This window comes from Drosophila takahashii, chromosome 3R, assembly GCF_030179915.1.
Source record: "Drosophila takahashii strain IR98-3 E-12201 chromosome 3R, DtakHiC1v2, whole genome shotgun sequence".
NCBI lineage: Eukaryota > Metazoa > Arthropoda > Insecta > Diptera > Drosophilidae > Drosophila > Drosophila takahashii.
In genome coordinates, this window is record NC_091681.1 from 16,807,497 (window position 1) to 16,830,211 (window position 22,715).

The window sequence follows — 22,715 nt, forward strand, 5'->3', positions numbered from 1 at the left end:
ATTTCCCCCTCCTCCTCTCAATTTCCACCCCACTAAATCAGCTTAAATGTGATTTTCCCCCGCTTTTTGTTGGCTGCAGCTCACTAATTAAGTGGATCTAAGCGCTTTCCAAACAACCAAATGCGAATGGCAGACGCAACGCTTTAAAGCCTCTCCCAAGAGCCAGACATCGGAATCGATTGAGAGACCTGAGGCGACTGGGACTCTATACTCTATGGAGTCTCCATGCCTCACTGGATGGCCATCGTAATATATTTGCATTAACCCAGTGACACATTTTGACATAATCTGATTAATTGGCGTGTAAAGGAGAAATAAATTGAGCGGCGTCTAATGAACCGATGGCCGGAGGGAAGATGGAAGATGGCGAACGGAAGATGGAAAAGGCAGCTGGCTAACAGAAGGAGACTGCCAGATGGCGCCGGGAACCGAAGAACGCCCACGTGATAAGTGGATGGATTCCGCAAGGGGAATGCAACTATCTTCGCCCCAAGAAAACAACAAAAAATGTTCCACCAATGCAATAATTTGCTTTAACGAATGTTGATAGCTTTTTCACTATCTAGCTGAATTATACACGGAGGGAAAAAGTTAAAAAAAATTAAATGGCAGACATAAAATGCTTGTAACTTTCAGATGTGTCACAGAAATTAAGATTATATCAGACTTTTCAACTAAGGCCTAGTACTCACTTCAATCAAAAAGGCAACGAAACGAAAATTTCTATACAAAAATGACAGGAGGAAAATTTCGTGATCAAAAATTTGTATGGAGATTTTCATTTCGTAGGCTTTTCGATTGAAGTGAGTACTAGGCATTAGTGACAAAAACAGGGTCTAATTTCAATAGAATAGAAAAATAAATAGATCAAAAAAATTCCTTCATTTATTTTTCAGTGGTTTTACAAAAGGTTTTATTTAAGAGAACTGAAATATTATATTTAGTCTAAAATTTAATTTCTATCAAAAATATCTCGAATTTTTCCTCTCTGAACCCCGTGTCTCCAATAGCTAATTGATGTCAACGGCTTGTCGGCATAGGCAGTTGAGACCAGGAAGATTATGCAACCGGGCCAGACCGCAAAATGTAGCTGCTCCTACCGTTCCGACCGTTCCAACTGCTCCCCAACCGACCGACCTGATCCGCCAGATTGGCCAGATCCGAGTGCTCCACTCCGCTGGCATCTCTATCAAAATCAAAAGACGTGTCAAGAGTTGGCGGGCGGCGTTTTGGCTTTTCTTGTGGTTGGTTCGCTTCACTTCGCGTCGTCTCGGTGTCTCAAAGTCCTCCACTTAAACCGCCAACGCCGCAAAATCAATCAGGCATAGGAATGAATAGGCATAGGCAGCAGTCACCCTCAGCTTCTCTACTTTTTTTCCTCAGCGTTTTTCAATTTATTAAATGACATTTGCATAGCATTTTCGCCTAGATTTCTTTACACACACCAAAATGGTTAGCCCGCTGGCCCCAAAGCATCAATTTTTAATTTCATTAGCATGGAGGGCATAACCCACTTCACCACCCTCTTTTGGTTTTCTGGATTTTTCATTATCTGCTTTCCCAATTTGCATTCGCCGGTTTCTGTTTTCTTGCTCGCCATTTTCCGGTTCATGCGTTGCTCGCATTTGAATTTTAAATGATTATTGATTTTACATTTCTAGGCGAATGAATGGTTCGGTATGTAGTATGTACTATACACCGAATAGCTTCCAGTGGATGGCCTATTTATAGCGCAATTCGGTGGTCTTTCGCTCAGGGTCAAATAAACTTGCTAATTACCCAAAGTGCATGGTTCAAGTTCTCTAAACAAAAAGGGGCAAAAGTCTCTTCTCTTCGCTCTGGTTAAAGTAAAAATGTAAACAATTCACAGCGATGGCTAAATAAATATTCATGATGAAGTAAACAAAAGGTGGGCGGTGGGTAAAAAAAAAACAGATTATGGGTCTTATCCATCAACTAGTCCCCAATTACTCAACTGGTCAACAGATGTTGCAAATTCTGCTCGAGGGCAATTTGATGGATATTTAAATACACATTGTTGTATGCAAATTATTTCCAGGTGTGTATTTTGATTTTTACTTAAAGATATTCAAAAGATTAGATTGAACCCAAAGATTAAGCCAATTAGGCTCTACAATAAGAGCTTCTGTTATGAATTTCTACATGTTGTTTTGGCCTTTTTTTGTTTTGTTTATCCAAAGATAAAAGCTCTGACTAATCACACTGGCAGGCCAAAAAGAAGAAGCCAAACGGCAGCAGCATCCATAAAGGTAATCGGAAAATGTTTATTTAATAAATAAATTGGAGAGAAATTGCGCAGCTTTTGGCTGACTGAGGGGCTGAGTGGATCAATGGGTGGATTTTTGTGGGTGGCTGTTTGGTCACACACTGCACAACGTATTTATTCAATTAAAATAATCATAAAAGGAAATGTTTATACTGCTGCTGCTGTGCAAATATAAATAAAATGGCCAAAAAATATTGTTATGCATGTTCGAGTTCAGAGTATGCAAATAAAAATCGATACAATTAGTTTCCATTGAATTTCGAGTGGTGGCGGAGTGGATGCTTTTGAAGTGCTGATCCAAATATGGCTCTTTAGCTCAAGTTAAAATTTCCCCTTTATTAAGCTTCAATTAAAGTTGAATTAGAGAGAAGATTGTCGTCGCTGGGAAAAGCTTTTCTGTTTTAAACTTTCTTTTTTCTGGCAATTTTATAATAGTTTGGTAATGCTTCACGGCTGACTAAATACGGCGGATTCGATTTGGTTTGCGGACTTTGATGCGGCCCGAAGTCTGACGTTGATTAATGACTCAAGTCCGAGGGCGAGGGCACATACCATACCAGTTAACTAACTAAATTTTCCCCAAAGTCCCCATTTCCTGGCTGATTTCTGGAGTACCGAGTAGCTACATTTTCTGCTCAATTGGCTTGTCAACAGTTGGACAAACATTTGAGCTCATTAGAGCATTCGGAATTATGAATACTTGACTTCAGCCAGCCAGTAAGATTGCCTTTTGGGTAATCTGTTTGCTCCAGTGATTTGCATAAAATGCGAGTCTACAGAAGAGGCATTGACTTTGGTTTGGACGAATGCGAATTTCATTTCATTCTACGACTGGGTTTCCTAATTGAGCTGTCGCCCAGAAAAAGAGGCGCATGAAATTTAATTGAGTGCAACTGCATAATTGCTCAATTAAAGTGATTGTGTCAGCGCTGCAATGGCAGCGAAAAGCGGCCGATAAACACGCCACAATTAGTGCAGCAATTTTTTAATTGATTGAAACACAACTGACATCGACTCCCCATTGACAGCTGCCTTTTCTTTTTTTATCACTCTAAGTGCGTGAGGATGGGCAAAAAAACCTATCTGCAGCTGCAGCTACGTGAGGAATCGGGGAAAACTCCCACTTCGTCTTGGCCAATAAAAGCCGAATTGTCTGTAAGTATATACATATGTATGTATATTTCACGGAACAAAGCGAGGCTGCCAATTCAGATTACCTGAATTGCGCCATTTGCCAGATACTTTTTTATCCCGAACTCTCGGTTTGTAAAACTGGCTGCAAATGCCACTTGCTCATTGAGATACAGCATTTGATGCATGCCTGCGACGACTGTCGAGATGCATTCTCTCTGGAATTTGTCACAACTTTTGGGCAGATGATATTTATGTATTTTATTCACCAGACATGGATGCTTTTAGTTCTTCTTCTGGTATAGGGAATTTATCAGCATATGTCAAAGGCATTTGCAGCTGAACTGGTAAGAATAATTTGAGATTGGGATATGATTTTTAAAAATTATTTTTGGTTAATATAAAATATTAATAAATTAAATATAAAAAAAAAATGCAGTATCTTTTGTATCTTCTGTAAATTTTGCTTCAAATTTCTATCTCCACTTCGCGTAGCCTTACAAAACTTTATGCATTTCAAATATTATTCGCAGTGAGTTACATTCCCAGGACAGATGTAGATGCATTGGGACAGTCGAGTGAACTTTATTCCACACCCCTGACAGCGGCGAAAATGCCCGACTTTCTTATGCAATCCGGCAGATACTTTTTGGCCCAAGCCAAATCCCTCCCACTCCTCTATCTCCTCCTCCTCACCCATCGAATTGACATGCAAAATGTGTGCTATGGCGCCAGGCTGATGTCTGAGCTCCGAGTGCCAGCCATTTATTCGGCGCTGGTGGAATTGAGTTGCATTTGCCATTTTCCGCTTGCAGTTCGCAGTTTGCAGTTTGCCATTTACAGTCGCATCTGCGGGCCTATAAATAAGCACGTCACACCGTTAGCACCATTAACTGCATATTAATTGGCCGAAATAGACACCATCTAAATGGCGACAGGACTAAGCCACGATCGCCTGGCATTTGCCCAAGTTTAGATATTTTTGTGCACACTTTTTGAATTCGCGTGTGCGAGACGAGAGTCTTCTCGAAATCGCAAATGGCAAATGGCAATGGCACTTGGAATGTGCCTCGAATTACCCACTTCTTTTTCTTCGGGGGGCGTGGCTGCCTTAATTGTCCGAAATAAATATTTACTCCTCTCTCGCACATTTTGGCGTGCTAAGACGGGTATCTTGCAGATACACACACACACATTCACATTTATCAGGAGCTCTACGCATGCATAAATTAAGTGCAATTAGCATAAACAATTTTCAGCTTTTAACTGAACTAACTGGGTGAGTGTGTGTGTGTTTGTATAGGGGAGGGGGTCTCTTAACTTGAAAGGGGGCATGGCAAACACATGCTCGGCAGCCGGGGAACAACATTAAATCTGTGGCCACAATGCAAGACGTTCTGCATATAAGGCTGCGGCCAGAAATTCAGCTTATGTGGATAGATTACTTTTGGCCAAATTTGGTGAAGAGTGGTTTTGGGTGGGAGAATGGTGAGGAAGTTAATGGCACTGCGGAAATTTATCGAATGCAGTGCGTTTAGGGTAATCCAAGTTTGTAATATTGAAAAGATTTTTTAAAAAGCTCTGGACTTTTAATATACATAAAATATTACAAAAAGGCTGTGCTAATCAATATCTTAAAAAATAAATTTAAAAAAAAAAAAAAACTCTACCACCTTTTAATAAATAGTCTAATAAAAAAGGGGGAAAAAATGTTATTTAAATTGGAATAAATCATAAATAAATATTTGCAGCAAACTACATTTGTAAATAAGGATTGCAATAATAAATTATTTTAAAGAAAATTCCTTACTCATCGCAAAAATAAATATCATTGACACTTTATCGTGGCGAAATTAACCAGAAAAAATACACCCTCCCACTTTTATTTTTTTGAATACCCCAATGAATATCCCTCACATAACCCCTTATATTTGTCTGCCCGATGATTTCATACTGCAGCTGCAGAAGTTTCGAGTAACAAATTTGGTTCTTCTCTGTTCTGTTATGATCGCACTCCTTTTTTTTCGAAAAGCTCTTGATGTATACACATGCATGTACTTAAAATCCAAAGTAACCAAAGTCCACCGAAGAAGAAGATGAGCCGATGAGCTCCCTTCTTCATCGCAGAACGACAGATCCGAATGGAACGCAATAAAACAGAAGCACATGATGGGGGTATATCGGATCTCAGTCGCTGGTGTTTGTTTACAGAGTTTTACATACCGCGGTACACATGCATATGCATACTTAAATATGACGTTTAAATGGCGTTTAGTACGTGAAATGTAGGAAAATGTCGAGCACATGGCAAACAACGGAGGCAATCGCGAAATTCGCAGACTGCAGACTGCGGCGGGTAAATACTGTACACAAATAAGTGAAGCCCTCACATAAATGAATAAGTGAATTCGAGAAATTTAAATTTAAACGAAATTTGCGAAAGGGGAGACGTGTCTTGATATCGGAAAAGCGCCGCCTCATCAGAACTCGAAACCAGACCGTAAAATATTTACGATTCCTACTGAAAGCCGATCTTTGTGTGGGAACTGGGTCCCCCAATCGGTTATTAAACGGCGCCCAAGGTCGAATCGGTTTGGGGTTGTCACAAATCGTCGGAAATCGTCAGTGTCAATAGGTTGAACTAGATTCCCTGAATGATATTATGATGCAAACGATTGTGCTCGCCTCGAATTAATGCAGCTGACAGCTGTATAACAATTCCTTAATTTGCCATTGCTCCTGGGGGTAAAAAGTAGAAAATCAAAATATTTTGTGACTCACAATTAAAATTCGGCTTTCAATTGAGACTGATTACTAGAGGAAAGCAGACGAGTTAGAGACAATTACGGAGCTTTCTTATCGCATCTGTCAGGCAATTCAACTGGGTCACCCCCCATCCTCAAAGTTCGAGTTCAAAATCCCCACAAGCTGTTTCCCGCAGTTTTATTGGCCGTCCGACGCAATAATTATAAATGCTTGTCAACAGCTTCAATAAAAAACACCATATCACTTTGGAGATATGGAGATAACCCTTAAGACCCTTAAAGTACCCGAGACTTATCTGTTATGTTAGATAAATGTGTCACATTGATGATGTTCTACTTGTAACCGGAATGCAAATGGAAATGGGAATTGCTCTTGTGCCAAATGAATATTATTGTTATGGGGTGAGGTTTTTATGAGGCAGGGGGGCTTTTCCACCACTCTTGTTGTTGTTCGGTGCCCATGGGTTAATAAAAACAGGAATGTAAACGACAGACAGAAAATATGAGAAAACAAAAGAAAAGAAAACATACTTTGAGCGTGTTGGAAATTAGAATTTCCGATACAACCGATACAGAATGCGGCTGGAAAAATAAAACAAGAAATTTGATCACTTAGACAGGGAATTAAAAACGGGAGTGTTAGATTAAAAAACTGCAAATGAACAGAAAGACAATTTTAATGGGAATTATATGTTTCAACTTCAAGCTGACATCATCGCCAAGATCGGGGATTCAAAAATATTTGGCAGGGGTTAAGGAACGGAAATCGGCGAGAATTGGGGCCACAGCAGGCAGTCCAAGTCCAAGCAAATAAATTAACGATATTGATGGAGTTTAGAAAGTTTAACAGAGGCGAGAAAAATCGAGTGGCCAAGCAGCAGCAGATGGCGCCAGCGATTTGAGTCATATGCGCTCTAATTAAGCAACTGACACTGACACCCAGAGGAAAATGAATAAAGGAACTGAGTTGGGTACCCGCAAAAATAAACATATAACAAGTATACGAAAGATACAAAGCTCAAAGATGCTGCGACACAATGTAAATCCAGTTGAGATACAAAGATATATGTGTGTGGAGCAGCAAGGCTACCCAAAACACTCGGAATGATGACAAAGATAAAGTGAGCCACAGCCAGGGATTTAATAAAGGAGAAGGAGATACAGGCGACAAGTTTAACAAATAAACTGAACTGAACTGAGCAGCACAACAACTAAATCTCCTTATGCTCGACCAAGAAAACTCAATAAAATGCAAAGTAAATAATAATAAACGACCTTGCCTTGCCATGGAGGACTTTTCTCGCTTCCCCGGGATATGTATTTTGCTCTGTGTCTCTGTATCTCCGGTCTCCTTTTTGACAGTTGAGCGTGGGATATAAAACATACACACCTCGGGAGTTTTCGCTCTCCGAGATGCAAATGAGATATTCCTTGGATGTGAAGGAATTTGCAAAACAGAGCTTATCTGCGGATTCTCTGGCAGGCAATTAAATGGACAAGTCAATGGCACCCCGTTCACAATCGCTACACAAATATTTGACAGAATACCAATACATCGGAGAATTGGCTTATAAATGGAGTGTCCAACAGGTAACACTGAAAATACATTTATCCCGCACCTTTAAATTTCCAAAATTATAGTAAAACTAATAACAAGAAAAAATTAAAAATGATATTTAAATATCGTTCATTATTTCTAAAATGTTGTAACAATATTTTAAAAACAGTAATTTTTTTCGACTTTTATTAAATACTCAATTTTATAAAACACATTCCCAATTTAAGTAGAAACATTTAATTTGGCCACTAGCAAACGGGGTCAGATTTTCTCACTGTGTACTATACCCATAAAAACGTGTAATTAAGTCAAGTCTGAGAGAGAGTATGAGATGAGCACTTTTCCCGTTAATAATTCTTATAAATACATTTCCATTGCGTTTGCCATTTTGTAATTTCTAGTCGCCAAAAGCTGAACTAGCAAAAATTGTTCTTAACGCCGTTGTCATATTTTTTTATCCACTTGTTCCCATCGCCTCAAGAGAGAGAAAACGAAATTACTATAAATTTCTGTGTAGTTCCTCGGATGAAATTTTTTTCGTTTTATTTGCGATTTGCAGAACGGCGGTGAAAATAATGGTGTATTGAACACGCGCTACCACAAGTTGGTGAAAAGTGCGCACACTTTTAAACGTGACTGTTACAAAGAATTTTTGTTTCATTTATCACTCACAACACAAATACACAAAGTTCTGGTGTTACTATACTTTTTGTTGTTATTGTTGTAGTCTTGTGGCCAACGTTGACGAAAAATGATTATTATAAATTCGACCTTATTACTCTTGTTACTTTCGTTTGTTTTGCTACAGAAAAAAAATACAGAAGTATGAAATAACACCAAAACAATTTATTTCTGCAATTTTTCTTTTCACGGCGTTGGTTTACAATTGTGGTGGCCCAGAAGAAGGTGAAGAATATTTTTCGCACTTTAAACACTTTTTCAGGGAGGTTACATTTTTTTAAAAATGATCCTTGAGTTAGGAATTTTTTTCATTTATTTATTTCGTGGCTATATATTTTTTGTGTTATTATTTTACCGGCAGATCGCGATCGCGACAAAAAACGCAACCAACTTACGCGCCGCCGCTTCGAAAACTGACCCAACAACAAAGCCGGCGAGCGTTGGAGAGCGAATCGCTGCTGCACTCGAAGAAAGCACTCAAAAAATACTCGAAAACACTCGGAAAACACTCACAAACTCACACTCCCAAAAAACGAAACTTGTTCTCTCGCCAAGAACTTGTTGCTCACTTGCCCTGAGTTTTGTTTATGCATTGTTTATGTCTTTATGTTATTCATTCGTTCCACTCAACCTGGCTCTTCCACACTCACACTCACTCGTTTGGTTAACTCATTAAGTGGTTGTCATGTTGAGTGGCCCAATTGAGTGCCCCTCTCGAGTGTTGTTGTAATTTTTCAATCTGCCAGATACTTCTGCACCCCTCCTTTGTTTTATTTATTGCCCGAGTTTCGGTTTCGGGCTTATTTCGATACAATTTATAAATGCATTTGAATGGCCTGTTTTTTGTCGCTCTTTATCTTCCCGCATTTTGGTTTGTCTCGTTTTGTTTTGTTTTGGTTTTTATTCGTTTGTTTTTATGGCTTTTTTATATGATAATTTACACGCATTTTTTGTGCGATTTTTTGTCTCATGAGTCTCGTTTTTGAATGAATGATTTTTGTGACTCAGAATTCATTATGGTTGAGGGAGTGGATTAAAAAATGTTTATAAAAGGGTTATGGATTCACACTCGAAAAAACTTAATTTCATACCTTTTTAAGTAATTTTATAATGATCATTTTATACCCTTTTAAATGTTTTCTACGCAAATTTATTAAAAAGATTTTTTTATTAAAACAAAAAAAAGTGGGTCTTGTTCTTTTATTATTTGAGAATACTTTTGAAAAATTGAATTTATTTATATTATTTTTTATGAGTACAAGTATAATTTTTTTTCGAGTACTTTGCCAAATGAATGGAAGCCAAACGACTGTGTAGAAAATCCTAAAATATCACTTTCAGTTCCCTTCTAACTCCGATTTCCCTCAACGCCTTTCGAGTTTCTGCTATTTCTGTCATGCGAATCTCATAAACAAAGACAGACGACAAAAATGTGCTTCCTTTTTCTCTGCTTTGCCAAAAAAAGGAAAAAGAGAAATGCAAAATTGGCAAATAATTTTCCCGTTTGGTCGCTCACACGTGACAAAGTGTGAAAAATGCCACCAACTCATAAGCGTATTTTTCTTTTTCTGGGATTGTCTTAAGCCTACACTTGCTTTAAAAGGCGGGGAGGAAAAGGATGTGGAAAACCAAATTTATGAACTGCAGACGCGACAGAAAGCGACGGATGAGGAGGGGAGGTGGTGCTCAAATCTTCGGCAATAGTTCGTTTGTCTCTCTGTCTGCAGAGTGCAGCCGGAAAATCTATTTTCGAGCGCATAATTTTCTTTTCCAGTCTGCCACCTTGTAGGGCAGTACTTCCTCCTTTTCTGCCCTCGTGTGAATATTTATCTTTGGCCAGGCGATTTGTCGTCTGCCAAGGCAAAAGCAAAAAATCCAGATGCCCAAAATTCATCTGGGGAAATCTTTGAGTTTGCCTTGCATTCGGATTTCCTGAATTTGGAAATTGAAATTGAATTCTCTTCGCCTCTTCCCTTTCGCTTCTAATTGTTTTTTGAGGTCTTTGCATATTTCCTCTGTCTATTCGGTGTTGGTTTGCATTTTTCCGTTTTGTTTGTGGCGTTTATTAATGTTGATGAATGGACGGAGGTTTCCTGAAGTTACTTCCGATAACACAAACTAATTGGAAGTGCTAGCAAAAGATATCCGAAAATAAAGGAAAAACTTTCTTCTGGGCTTTACATTTACATATTTATTATGGGGAAGCTAACCACTTTTATGTACAGATTATATGTGTGATTCACTGCCAAATAAATTACTAAAAAGATTTATTATTTTCATAAAAATTACTGGAAATATTTAATACTAAAATTTAACCCTCTAACAGTTGTTACTATTTAAACACACAAAATAATTGCCTACGGCTAGCAGATGTTTTCAAATGCTGTTTACAAATTGCATTTCCCGATTTTATTTTAGTTACATGTTTTATACATATATTGCTTATTTTGCCATTTGATTTGAGAGTGTGAAACCAGAATTATTTCCATAAAAAAATGGCAAATATGTTCTTAGTATCCCTGTTTTTACAGCTCCGTTCCCCTTTACCCGTTTCAATTAATTGGAAAGCAACGCCAATTAGAGAACTATTTCATGCCATATTGTGAACCCGGCGGCAAATATTTACCAACTGCTTGTTTTTACCCCCCGAAATGGCAGTCAGAAAAAGAAAAACATACAATAAATGGCAAATATTTATGAAATGAAAATCCTCGACCCTGCTAGAAGGGTCAACAGGGTGAAATTGGAAAAAGTTGACTGCCGCACAAAATGGCGCCGTTAGCCAATGGAAAAAGGAGCACAGAGTCGCTTCGAATCGAGCAGAAATATTGACAGGCCAAATGAATTGGCCACATGGTGAACCACGTTCCAAATAGAAGGCGATGCACACTGTGTGTGTGCAGCAATATAAAGCACAACACGTTTGACAATTATACATTGGTTACATTTCGTGGCATATTTGTGCAGTTTGCGCAAACAACAAAAGCGCAAAAAAAAGGAAAAGACAGAGGCAAAAAAAAACCCATAGGAAGTGCCGCAAAAAGTCAGACTGGGAGTGCAATATGCGGTTATTACATTGATTGTGGGCGTGGCTGCAACGGATCCTCCTCTCCCAGACAGAGATATAAAAATAAACCACGAGAAGAAAGCCGCATGACCAAAGCATTTTAGCGTGACAATCAATTGATTTCCCAGGCGGTTGACGTGAGCAATGATATATATTTTGCTATATTTGACGTGCAATATTCCCCCATTTTTTCACGGTCCTCAGCTGCTGCCGCTGCTGTCTTCTTGTGGCAAATTTCTTGTTGTTCTACTTTTTATCGGCATTAAAGGATTTAATGGCATGGAATGCGGCTTTTTTTAATGGCGGAAGTCCTTTGTTTGGTTAACCATTTCGAATTGTGTATGTTGAAATTTATTTAATCCCTCTTAAATAATATTTAAAACGGTATTTGGGAAGCCATTAAACAATGGCGTTGATTGAAGTATTTTACTTTTGCTTTTTTGTGATGGTATGAATTTAAGGGTTTTCATTATTAAAGCAATATTACATTTATTAGATTTAAAATAGGAAACGTATCTTTATTTTTATTTAACCAATAAGTAAAAATTATGTAAATTTAATCAATAACATTTTGGTTAAAAACTCGACATTTTAAACCCTTTTGAGTACCAACAAATTTGCCTACCATTTTTCTAAGCATCCACAAATATTGCATACTTCCAGGCGCCAGGGGTTCGGTTCTTGGCTAACGACAAGTGTGTACAAAATTTACAAAATTGTTTTATTAGCTTTTGCTAGTAAGTTACTTGCCCCGGTAATCTCTCTGTTGCTAAATCAAAATTTCCATAGATAATATTTCTCCTGGTGTCAACCGAGTCCAGCAGTTCGTAAAGTGTGCACATAAATCACTGGCCGCACAACACAAACGCTCTCACATGCATCACACACACTGCGTATGAGTGATTTATTAAACTATTTTGTGCCAAAGTGAAGAGAAGCGGGGTGAAGCTAACTAAATTGATTTCATTGTATGTCCTGGCCTGCATAATAAACCAAACACAAACTGCAACGAAAACTTTTAGCTTCGGCAAGGACATTTTTCAGCAGCTTTTACTTGAAGTGGTCGAGCACGGAGGAGCAGGACATGGTCCAAGGACCAAGGAGCACCAGCTGCGTCCTAGTGGTCATAAGGGGTTAAATGAGTTGCCCCTCCTCATGTCCTCCCGCTTCAATATCGACCACATGTGGTTAAATTATGGCCAGAGCTGACTGCCCTTTCGCCCATTTTCTGCTATTTTTCCGAACCGTTTTCCGGGAAATCAATGAAACATATTTCAAAGCGTTAAGCAATTGCTTTTTAGCGTCCATTCAGCATGCCACTGCGGACTGGCAATTCCACAATTTTACCCATTTTAAGTGGACGGTTCTCCGATTCGATTGGATTCTCTGGAGCGTATCCCGCTTGGGGTTTCAATTCGATTCAGATTCACATTCACGCATTCGCTGGAAGCCCAATCCTATATCGAGCTAACTCCATAAAATTCAGAGTCTCGCATTATTTGCCAAATGAGCCAGAAGTAGTTTCTGTGGCTTTGTCTCCTCGGACCTCGAACTCGAACCCTTTTCATTAGCATGGCCGGGCAGTGCTGGACATTCCACATCTGATTGAGTTTGTGGGCGATTGCCAAGGAATTTCGGCGTGACATTGATGTTGATGGGGCGCCATGCATCATTCGGAAGGCCAACGAAAAGGGGGCGGCCAGAGAGATGCCTCCCAGTTTGATTGAAGACCCTTGCAGGGCATTGCATTGAGGTTTGCCGAAGCCAGTACCAATCAAACTTCATTAAGGCTGACTGCCTGATTGCAAATGCTGGTTGGAAGTTCGAGCTTCCATAATCTTATGCTGTGCAGCTACAATTTCCTTTTCGTTTGCCACTTTAATTTCATTAAAAGTCTGCGGAAAAATATGCCACTAAGTCAACAAGAAAACAAAAACAACAAGAAACTAAAAATCTACATTGCTCACACTTGGGGTGTTAATACCGTAATCTAATAACTTCTTACTAAGTAAATTAAAAATAATATTTTTAATAAATATTATTTAGCTGTCAGCGGTTTTTCCTTATTCTGTATGGTATGTACGAAACTTGCAGAGGCAAGCAAAAAATAAAATTCTTCTCTTCTCTCGGCTATGCAAATGAAATTTCCCCAGAGAAACTTTTTATTCAATTAATAGAAATTTTCTCCCTGTGGTCAATTAACCACGATGGCCACTATGCTGCGGCTTAGATACGAGGGGGGAGGTAGGGTTTCGGTTACTAGACTCTGGCTAAACTTTGCCCCAGCTATTTGGCGACTTCATTTAACGTGGCCCAACCAGGCTTTCATAAAACGCTCACAAAGTTTGCAGATTCGCCCCCTCCACTTTTATTCTGTCCTGCTCTCTGCATCCTTGTAATTGTTTTAAGTTGCATTTATTTAAACTTTTTTATATTCACAGTGTCCCAACTTTCCGCTTTTTTCCTGCTGGCAAACTTTCTTCTTTCATTTCTATTTTAATTTTTACTTTTCTACCTTTTTAATACCCCATCGCAGTTTTTTTCACATTGTTAATTTTGTTCAAGTTTCTCCTATCAGTTTTTTTCTCGTTTGACCATGGAATTCATAAAACAAAAAAAAAAAAAATTGTTACGTAAGGCGGCTAAAAGGTATCGCCAAAATAGTTAACCAACTTTTACAGGTAGGCAGTCAATTTTTTTCAGCCGCTTTAACTTGATTTTTATGCCAGTCGAAAAAAAATATGAAATGCAAAATAAATGTTAAGCACTTTCGAGGAGTCTGCATTTTTTCGGGGTGTCGAGTGGCTTTGAGAGATTATTTTCACAGCGATTTCCGCTGCTGATTCAATTGGTTGGGAGTTGACTGGGTCGGAAAACGAATTTATCAGGGATCATTTAATAGAGAGAGCGGCGGCAAACTCGTTTTAAAAATGCGTTTAAACTGTTTTAGTCAAAGTGGACAACTATCGCCGGATAACAAATATTTGGAAATTTATTTGATTTATCATAACGAAGCCGCAAACACCATACAATTTATATATAAATATTTGGAGCCATCAATTGGGTCAACATTTCGTTTTGATTTTTCATTTCACTGAAAAAGGGGAAAATATACAATTTTCACCATCAAGTTTGACCCAATATAATATGAAACTGCTCCCCAAAGTAAAATTTGTCTGTAGAAAAACAAGTGTGCCAAATAGGAAATTTATAATACTCAAAACGGGATTTAGAGCAACAAATAGGATAAAATAAGGCATTGTTTACACTGATTGTTTAGTTTAGATTAACTTTCCTTAGCCGAACTTAGAAAACTTTAATACTGACTGTCTAGATTTTTATTGGCTTTCTTTCTGCCGTTTTGAGAACAGGATATCTAGATTTTTATGAGTATTGCCTTTTGGTTGTGCCTTGTTTTTCCCCGATATTGTTTTCCCGATGGTCGTTCACTCGGCCGCATTGATTTTCGCTCGACTGGTAGTATGCCACCTACAAAACACACACAAAAACCGGACGAGTATCGCATACAATATGTGCACTTTATGCGCTTTGATATTTTATACATTTTGTTCCCTCTCAACGAGTTGTTTTTGCTCCGAAACGGGGATTGGGTTTGGTGTGCCCCACATGTTGTGGCCATTGTTTGCACAGTCTGTGTGACATTTTTATGCGATCAAACATTGTTGCATCAAATTTACGGTGCGTATGAGTAACGACGACGGCAGCAGCCTCCTTTCAAACCTCCAACACATTCATGCCCTTGCGGTGGAATATATTATGTTGTTGTTCTCTGACAGACTGAAACCCCAACGACAGGCGTCATAAAAAACACACTTGCATTTATTAGCCCCAAAAAATAAATGCGAAACAAAAAGGGACAAAATGTTTTGGAAGCAGGAGTAAACTTTTTCGTTGCGGACGCAGCAAATGTAATTGAATAAAGTATTTTTGTCAGGAGAAATGCCAGATAAATTGTGAGTTCAACCAAGTAGTTATGCCATAAGTTAAACTTTTTTCGCAAAAACAAACTAAATTCGATTTCCTCTTGAAATATCCAATTCCCATTCCCTTTTTTTTCTGAACACCAAAGAAAGAACACTTAACGAGCAGTTGTAAGAGGGCAAAATTACGCGCAAGTTCGAGTTCAAATTTCCATAAGCCCCACTCAAATTATGAAAATGTCACCAAGGAAATGAGAGGCAAAAGTTGCAAGCTACGAATAACGAATAACGAATCTCAAATCTCGACTTACCGTCATGTACTCATCCAGGCGGTGCTTCCAATTGTCAGATCTATCGATTAGATTGTTCCACTGCTCGGAAAGTTTTCCCACCTCCCGCCGGATGCTGCGTGTTAGCTCACGGCTCTGCTCCTCGGCGGACATGTAACGCGAGTCGGAATCATGGTTGGCTAGGGGAAATAAGAAAAGGAAGGCAAAAGATTATGATAGGGAAAAATGAACGTTGGGAAATTTATGAAAATCAAGTCAAAGACAAAGACAAAGTTCTGACGCAAAAAGACAATTGCGCTGCCATTAAATTGAGGAGTATTCCCCTGTTTTCCCACAGATATTCCTACAGCTACCGGCACGTACGGGAGTTTATGAATTAGAGATGATATTATGGCTCTTAGTGTTCCATCTCGGGCATCTTTGATTATGCTGATTGCAGGTTGTGCGATTAAATTTGCAATAAAATAATCTCTCGGACAGGTAAGCTCTTGGGGGAAAAGCCGAGCTCAATGCTAAGTGAAAACAAAGAGAAACTCAAATTTGAGTCGACTGGGGAATCAATTAGCTGGACGGCCAAACGGCACCAGTTAAAGCCAAAGTTTCGAGTCAAATTCAATGTATATCGATGTCTTTAAGCCATCGATTAGCTTCGATGAGACCGCAAAACCAGCAGAGAGCAGCTCAACTTTGGCTATTTCCTTCCACAACAATGAAAGATGAAAGCCAAAGCCAGTTGGCAGAGGGAAAATCGAAAAGGAAAAGTGTCAGGAAATTTGAAAGACAAACTGACGCGCTCTTGTGGCGGAGGGAAATGCAATAGGAGACCCACGGACGGACGTACGGACAGACTGACTGACTGACAGTCGAGTGGCAGCTGCTGCTGCTTTATAGCCAAGCCAACACAGTCACACAAAAAAGTAAGGCAACAGGGCCACCAGCCAAGGCAGCTAACTCAAAGTTGGCTAAATCCGAATTTAATTTAATGCACGGACGGAGCGGAGACAGCGAGCACAACTTTTATGGCCAAAGAGGAGAGGTTGGACAGCTGGTAATGTGATGCTAAGCAAATATCGAGAGTTGAATACTTTCCCCGGCTCCATCGAACTTTCCTCGTAATATTCAAATTCAATTTAAAGATTGAGTCTATCGCTTTGGATGTTTTCTGCTTTTTGCTCGCTTCACTGCCTTTTCAGGACGAAACTTTTCTCTTTCAATTTTGACTTCATAGAAAGAGCTTGCATAAAAGTTGGTATGTAAATATATATTAAAAAATATTGGTTAAAAATATATATTGAAATAAAATCAAATTTCTTAAAAAATATATATTTTCTTAGATTTAGGGCAGATTTTGGTATTATTTAATTATTTAATACAAACTAATTTTCGACAATCAACCCCCATTTAAATAAGAGCTCTAAGTCTAGCTGCTTAGTTTTTAATTTCAATAATCATTAAAATTCATTTGCGAGTGGTATTTTGGCCCACTCGCCGAATTCGACTGGCGGACCACAAAATAAACATCAGAATGGCTAAAATCAAAGGCCAAAAGAGGACGGTGCGGCCAAATCTCTCCCACAGCTGATGGCTGGCACTAATAGCGTACTAATCGCTCTAATTGCTCTGGTCGCAATTATCCCTGACGCCTTCCCATCTGCCACACCCCCCTGATGCCACAAAAAATCGAAAACAAATCCCCAGCCAGGCTCTAACCTCTCCCACCGAGCGAGCCAAAGCCACACAGCCATTTGCTAAATTGTTAACTACAGTCTAAAAAAAAGGGAACAGAAACTACGATGAGAACTAAAGCCAGGACCTGAGGTTTCAGGGACGCACGGAGGGGGTTCGGGGGGTACAGGAGGTACGTGTGGTGGTGCAAAATCAATTGGCAATTCTCCGGTTGCCCCACAACAGTTGCCTCTTTTAGGCGCTCACGTCCCGAAGAACTATCCTTGGATTTGTATGCGTGTGAGTGTGGTTTTTGAGCTTGCTAAGCTTTTGTAAAATAGTTAAAGCAAATTCTTACATGTTAGTTTTTCGTTGATTCGTGAGAGATATTCGACAGAAAGTTCAATCAATTGTGAAATGCTCTAGGGAATGTAATGTGGGGCGGAAAAGGCAAAAGGATAAGAAGAAGTGCGTTTTTGCTGAATTCATTTAATATGAAATAAGATTCGAATACAAAATTCAAGGTGGATTCGTGCTAAATGTTTAATGAATCGATGAATTATTGAGGCTGTAAGCAGTTTAGCATTTTAGAAAGTGTTAGATTATTAAAATACATTTTATTTTAAACTAAAAATATTTGGCAATTTTAAGGATATTGGAAATAATTAATTTTTTTTGCAATATGTTTTAAATTATATTTTAAATTAAACAAAATCGAATTAATTTATAAATTTATGGATTTTTTCCTTTTTATCTTATTTATAGTAAATAGTATAATACTAAATGGTATTGCCAAGTTTACCCTATTCATCATATGATCTTCACACTTCAATAACCAGACCTCTTCGAAAGGACCTGTCAACGAACCCCATAACTATCCCATTACTATCAGATTGTCTATTATTCCTCGCGCAGTTTATAGATCATGATTCTATCCACCGACCCTAACAAATCCAATTTCAGTTCTGCGCCACAAGAGCACTTGACGAGATTCATGGAAAACCTTTTTGTGGTCCCCGTAATGGGCAGTTTAGTGGGCGACTTTTTAGTGTGCTGGGTCATAAAACTTACCCTCCGTATCGCTGGTATCCGAGACGGCTGCTTCGTTGGCGATGTACTGACGACCGCTCGTTAAATTGCTCTCGACAATTGGCCGCTTATCCTCCAATTGGCGGCGAAAGGCTTTATGATCGTCCTGCAAGTGGAACGGCAGTGAATGCAATACATGAATGAATGAAACTCCACTAAAATAAATATATATTTAGGTTTTTTTTGGGGAATATTTGTGCCGGCCCTTTGGAAAAATATAGTTGAAGTGGTCAAGGCCCATAAACTATCAACGGAATGGCATCCTCTGCAGCTCGGGGCAATAAATTCTCGTGTTTAATGCATTTAGTTGGGGAATAACAAAATGCAACAATATAAAACTCTGGACAGAGGGCTGCTCGACCCGGACTTTTGTGGCCTTTGGCTGGGCTGGAAATCCTTCGTTCTTCGCTGGCAAATAAAATCTTCAAGCCGAAATGTAAATGTTCGGCAGACCGTAACTTAGTGGCAGGCAATAGATTTATACAGTGCCCCCTGCTGATGCCCCTTCTCTCTCATCTCGGCGGGGTGAAAGTTGACTCATTTTTTTCCAGCTGCTTCTCCGCTTTCTTATTCCTTGCAAAGGGGGGAAAAGGGGAGGGGGCTCTAAGTGGGGGCAAGTGAAATTCAAGTGCCTCATGCTGTGTTAGACAGTGTTTCCCCATTCGGAGAGTGGCCTGCTTGGCTCCTTTCACTTCCACTTCCTTACTTTTTTCCCCATTTTCTTTTCTTCCCCTTTTCAGGCAGGTTCCTAAGTGATTTCGAACCCCATGCGAGGATGCAGGATGTGTGGAAATGTGCGAGTGTGTCCATGTTTTTGACATAACAAGCATCATTTAACAATTATTTAAGAATTCCAAACCCAATTGTGGGCGAGGTCGAATACGCAATTCGGTCAAGTTGAATCCACTCGAAACGAGGTCTTGTGGCTACTTAGCCGAAAATCCCAACTAAAAGCGGGTTTCTATTGCAGGCCATTAAATACATTGATAAGGGGGCCCCAACACAGAAATTTATGTGATTTTACGCAGGCAATGAAAAACATATTTCCGTAAACCTTTGGCTTTAATCAAAGTTAAGCTTTAAATGTACAATTATTTAGAATTAGAAACTGGATTAGTTTGTTTTATTAAGTGTACCTGATTTTGATGTTTTGCAGACAACTAGTCTGTAAAATAATTATTTAAACACATGAATCTACGTTTTGCAGTAACTAAATGCTTAATACTAAATATCAAACAGATTAAGGTTGCAAACAATTGCTCATTGCGCTTCAGCAGATTCAAATCACAATGTATGTGTATATGTGTATATTGCAAAATGATTGCATTGTTTCGGAGCTCAACTGTTTGGAATTCTCATTCCTAGATCAGCTGAAATTTGTATGCATGCTCTAATAAGCATGTTCATGGTTTAAATCGACTTTAAGTCTTTACCGGTTATTATTTAATTAAGAACTTGAAGTAATGGGACCGAAAATGCAAAGTGGCACCTAGCCAAGTCACTTTTGGCATCATTAAACCCGGGGACCTGAAAACGGGTCAAGAGACCACGCAGACTTCACAAAACTTCCACACAATTAGTTGGCCAAGCGAACAAACAAATTGAGGTGCCGCCCCAGGGGAGTTTGAGGCACAAAAAAAGAACATGGCATAAAATTGGGTCGCTGACAAAAAAAAAGTGGTAAATGGAAAAAGGTCTTGTGACCCATCCCCAGGACTTGGACTTACCAACTGTTTCTGCAGACTAGCGGCATCGCCTCGAACGGGTCCCAGGCCCAAAGTGCTCAGTTCGGTGTCCTTGCGGATAACCCACTCGGTCAGTTCGCGGAGCGACAGGAGCAGGGCGTTCCAGTGCTCCGAATTGGACTCCAGGCGATTCCTGCAGGAAAACAAGGGAAAACGACGGTTAGATTGCGTAGTAAGATGAGCTAGAGAAATAAGATACATTTATATTCCAAAAAAATAATATAAAATGCAGTAAACTTTTTAAAAAAAATATTTAAAAAATTAAATCTCTTTTTAGAAGTACAACAAAGAAGATTTTTTTTGAATCTAGAAACTGTGAAAAATATTTCGCCTTTTCTACAAAATTCCTATAAATATTCACTTTTATCCTTTAATTCCCCCAGTACCATTTTCTTATTTGCCTATTTCCTTAATTTTCTGCTTTGAAAATATTCTTTCTCTCAGTGCCCTCGAAAAAGTGCTGTAATAATATTAAATTTAATTTGCACTTTAGAGCAGGCGAGGAGGAAGCATCTGTGCTGATTGCACCCACAAAATGTCAGCGACAATTTGTCTATTTCCTTGAGTTTCCGCCCGCCTTCCGGCACTTCTCGTCTTCTTCGTGTCGTCCTGCTTCTGCTCGTGCCCCACAAATTTCCTCCTTAAGTGAGGTCTATTAAAGTGTCCTGTTTTGGCATTTGGCCGAGGACCCAGGGGCAGGGGCACAGACTCAGACACACAGACACAGGACTCAAATGGGACTACTGGTCTATGCTAAATTTCAGCTGTCGCTGTAATTGTGAAATGCCATGACATTTTATTCACATTTTATTTCGTCCTGGCATATTTTTGGGGAGCATTGTGATGCCGCTGAGGGGGAAGAAAGGGAGCAAGAAATAACACGGGAAAAAATCTGAAAAATCTCTAGCCCCGCGACCCGGTAATAACAATAGTCACAGCCTCATTGTCATCTCATTTCTCCCCTCTTTCTCTGGCGATTCTCTAGCGATTCTCTCCCATCTCCGCTTGCAGTTTCCGGCCGTGTCCCTTTGTCTGTTTATCTTTGGCGAATTCCTTTGGCGTGCTCATTTCATTCTTTTATTATTCCTGCTCTGGTTTTGCTTATAATTAAGGCTTGGCTCTAGCACCTCTCATCTTCTCGTCTGGAGCGGAACGCCCCTTCCTTTGGCTTTTCCTCGCCGTTTGCCGCTTTCCGCACACTTTCGCTTTTCGTCATGCAAATAATAAAAGGAAATAACTTGAGACGAACAAAACTTGGGGATTTTTCCTCAAATTTCAGCCTCTTTGTTGTTTTCTCACTTTGGATTTCATTTCGGACCGGGCTTCAGACAATTATTGATGTGGGACAGACAAATTGCTTGGGAAATTGATATGGGTGAAAGTTATTAAAGGCTAACAGGCTATGGAAAAACAATAAGAATCAAAACAAAAAAGAATACAAGCCTTTTCCCCATTTATATTTGCAATTTGATTGATTTTTATGACTTAAGCAATTTTCACCATTAAAAAATTCCACAGAATACCAATTTTTTTTATTCTTCTCCTTTTCAATCGGTTTTCATAACCATATTGATTGATCACACTCATTCCCTCGTATCCATCAACTCTATAGCAATCTGGTCATGGGAAAATCCTCGATTAAATCATTTTTTAACCCGCCAAAACGAACTTAAAGAGAAAGCGAATCCATAGAAAAGATACGGGTTCATCAATCTTATGCACACACCGACAAACACTCATACGGGGAGGGGATCCCAAACAGCAATCAGCGAGAATATAAAGGGGGAATAAACCAAATCTAGAACACCTGTAGAGATGCCGCACGCAAAAAGTTTGCACAGTTCAAAGAGCCAGCGAAACTTTGCACATAAAATGACCCAAAGCCAAAAAGTGCCGCGGCTAATACAAACGAACAGCGAACAATGGCCAAAATCAAATAGAAAAGTGGGAGGGCGATGAGGGAGGAGCGACTGAGAAATGGCGGCTACGGTGAAACTTTTCAAGTGCTGTCCAAAATATTTCGTAGGAATTTATAAGCCAACAAATCCTCAGCGCAAACAACGAGTCCAGACAGCGGGGCGGAAACCAAGCCAAACAACAAAGGAAGTGGCTCAAGTTTGCCGCTCGGAAATGTGACAGAACGTCAGAATAATGACGGCTTACAGTCGGGCGAAGACGAAGGAGAGGATGGGCGAAGTGGCCACTCTTCGAGGTGTCATTCGTCATCTTGTCTGCTGCCTTTAATTGAAAAACATTTGAGCAACGTGCTAAGCAAGGCTAATCAAGAAAAAGAGTGTAGGAATATATAACCAATTTAATTTACTACATTTAAATAAGTGACTTTTTTTTAAGATTTAAAATTATAAATATTTAAATATTTTTTTAAAAAGTTGTTGGAAAATATTTGTTTAGATATTTTAAGATAAATTTAAAAATGTTATTGGGAAAATATTTGTGTAAATATTTAAAGAAAAGTATATAATATTTAGAAATCCC

At 39.1% G+C, this 22,715-nt stretch overlaps 1 protein-coding gene across 16 annotated transcripts in view; it reads right to left on the reverse strand.

Moving 5' to 3' along the window:
- Positions 1 to 22,715, reverse strand: part of Dys (Dystrophin) — a 152,198-nt gene that overhangs the window by 18,842 nt on the left and 110,641 nt on the right. For 11 of the 16 annotated variants that reach the window (XM_070216825.1, XM_070216826.1, XM_070216829.1 and 8 more), the window contains 4 exons: positions 20,202 to 20,352; positions 18,457 to 18,580; positions 15,742 to 15,899; positions 6,715 to 6,765 (listed from right to left, as the gene is read on the reverse strand). In XM_070216825.1, coding sequence (XP_070072926.1) covers positions 6,715 to 6,765; positions 15,742 to 15,899; positions 18,457 to 18,580; positions 20,202 to 20,352 — 484 coding nt within the window. The remainder of the gene's footprint in view (positions 1 to 6,714; positions 6,766 to 15,741; positions 15,900 to 18,456; positions 18,581 to 20,201; positions 20,353 to 22,715) is intronic. The other 5 variants (XM_017151713.3, XM_070216830.1, XM_017151722.3 and 2 more) reach the window with 1 other exon arrangement.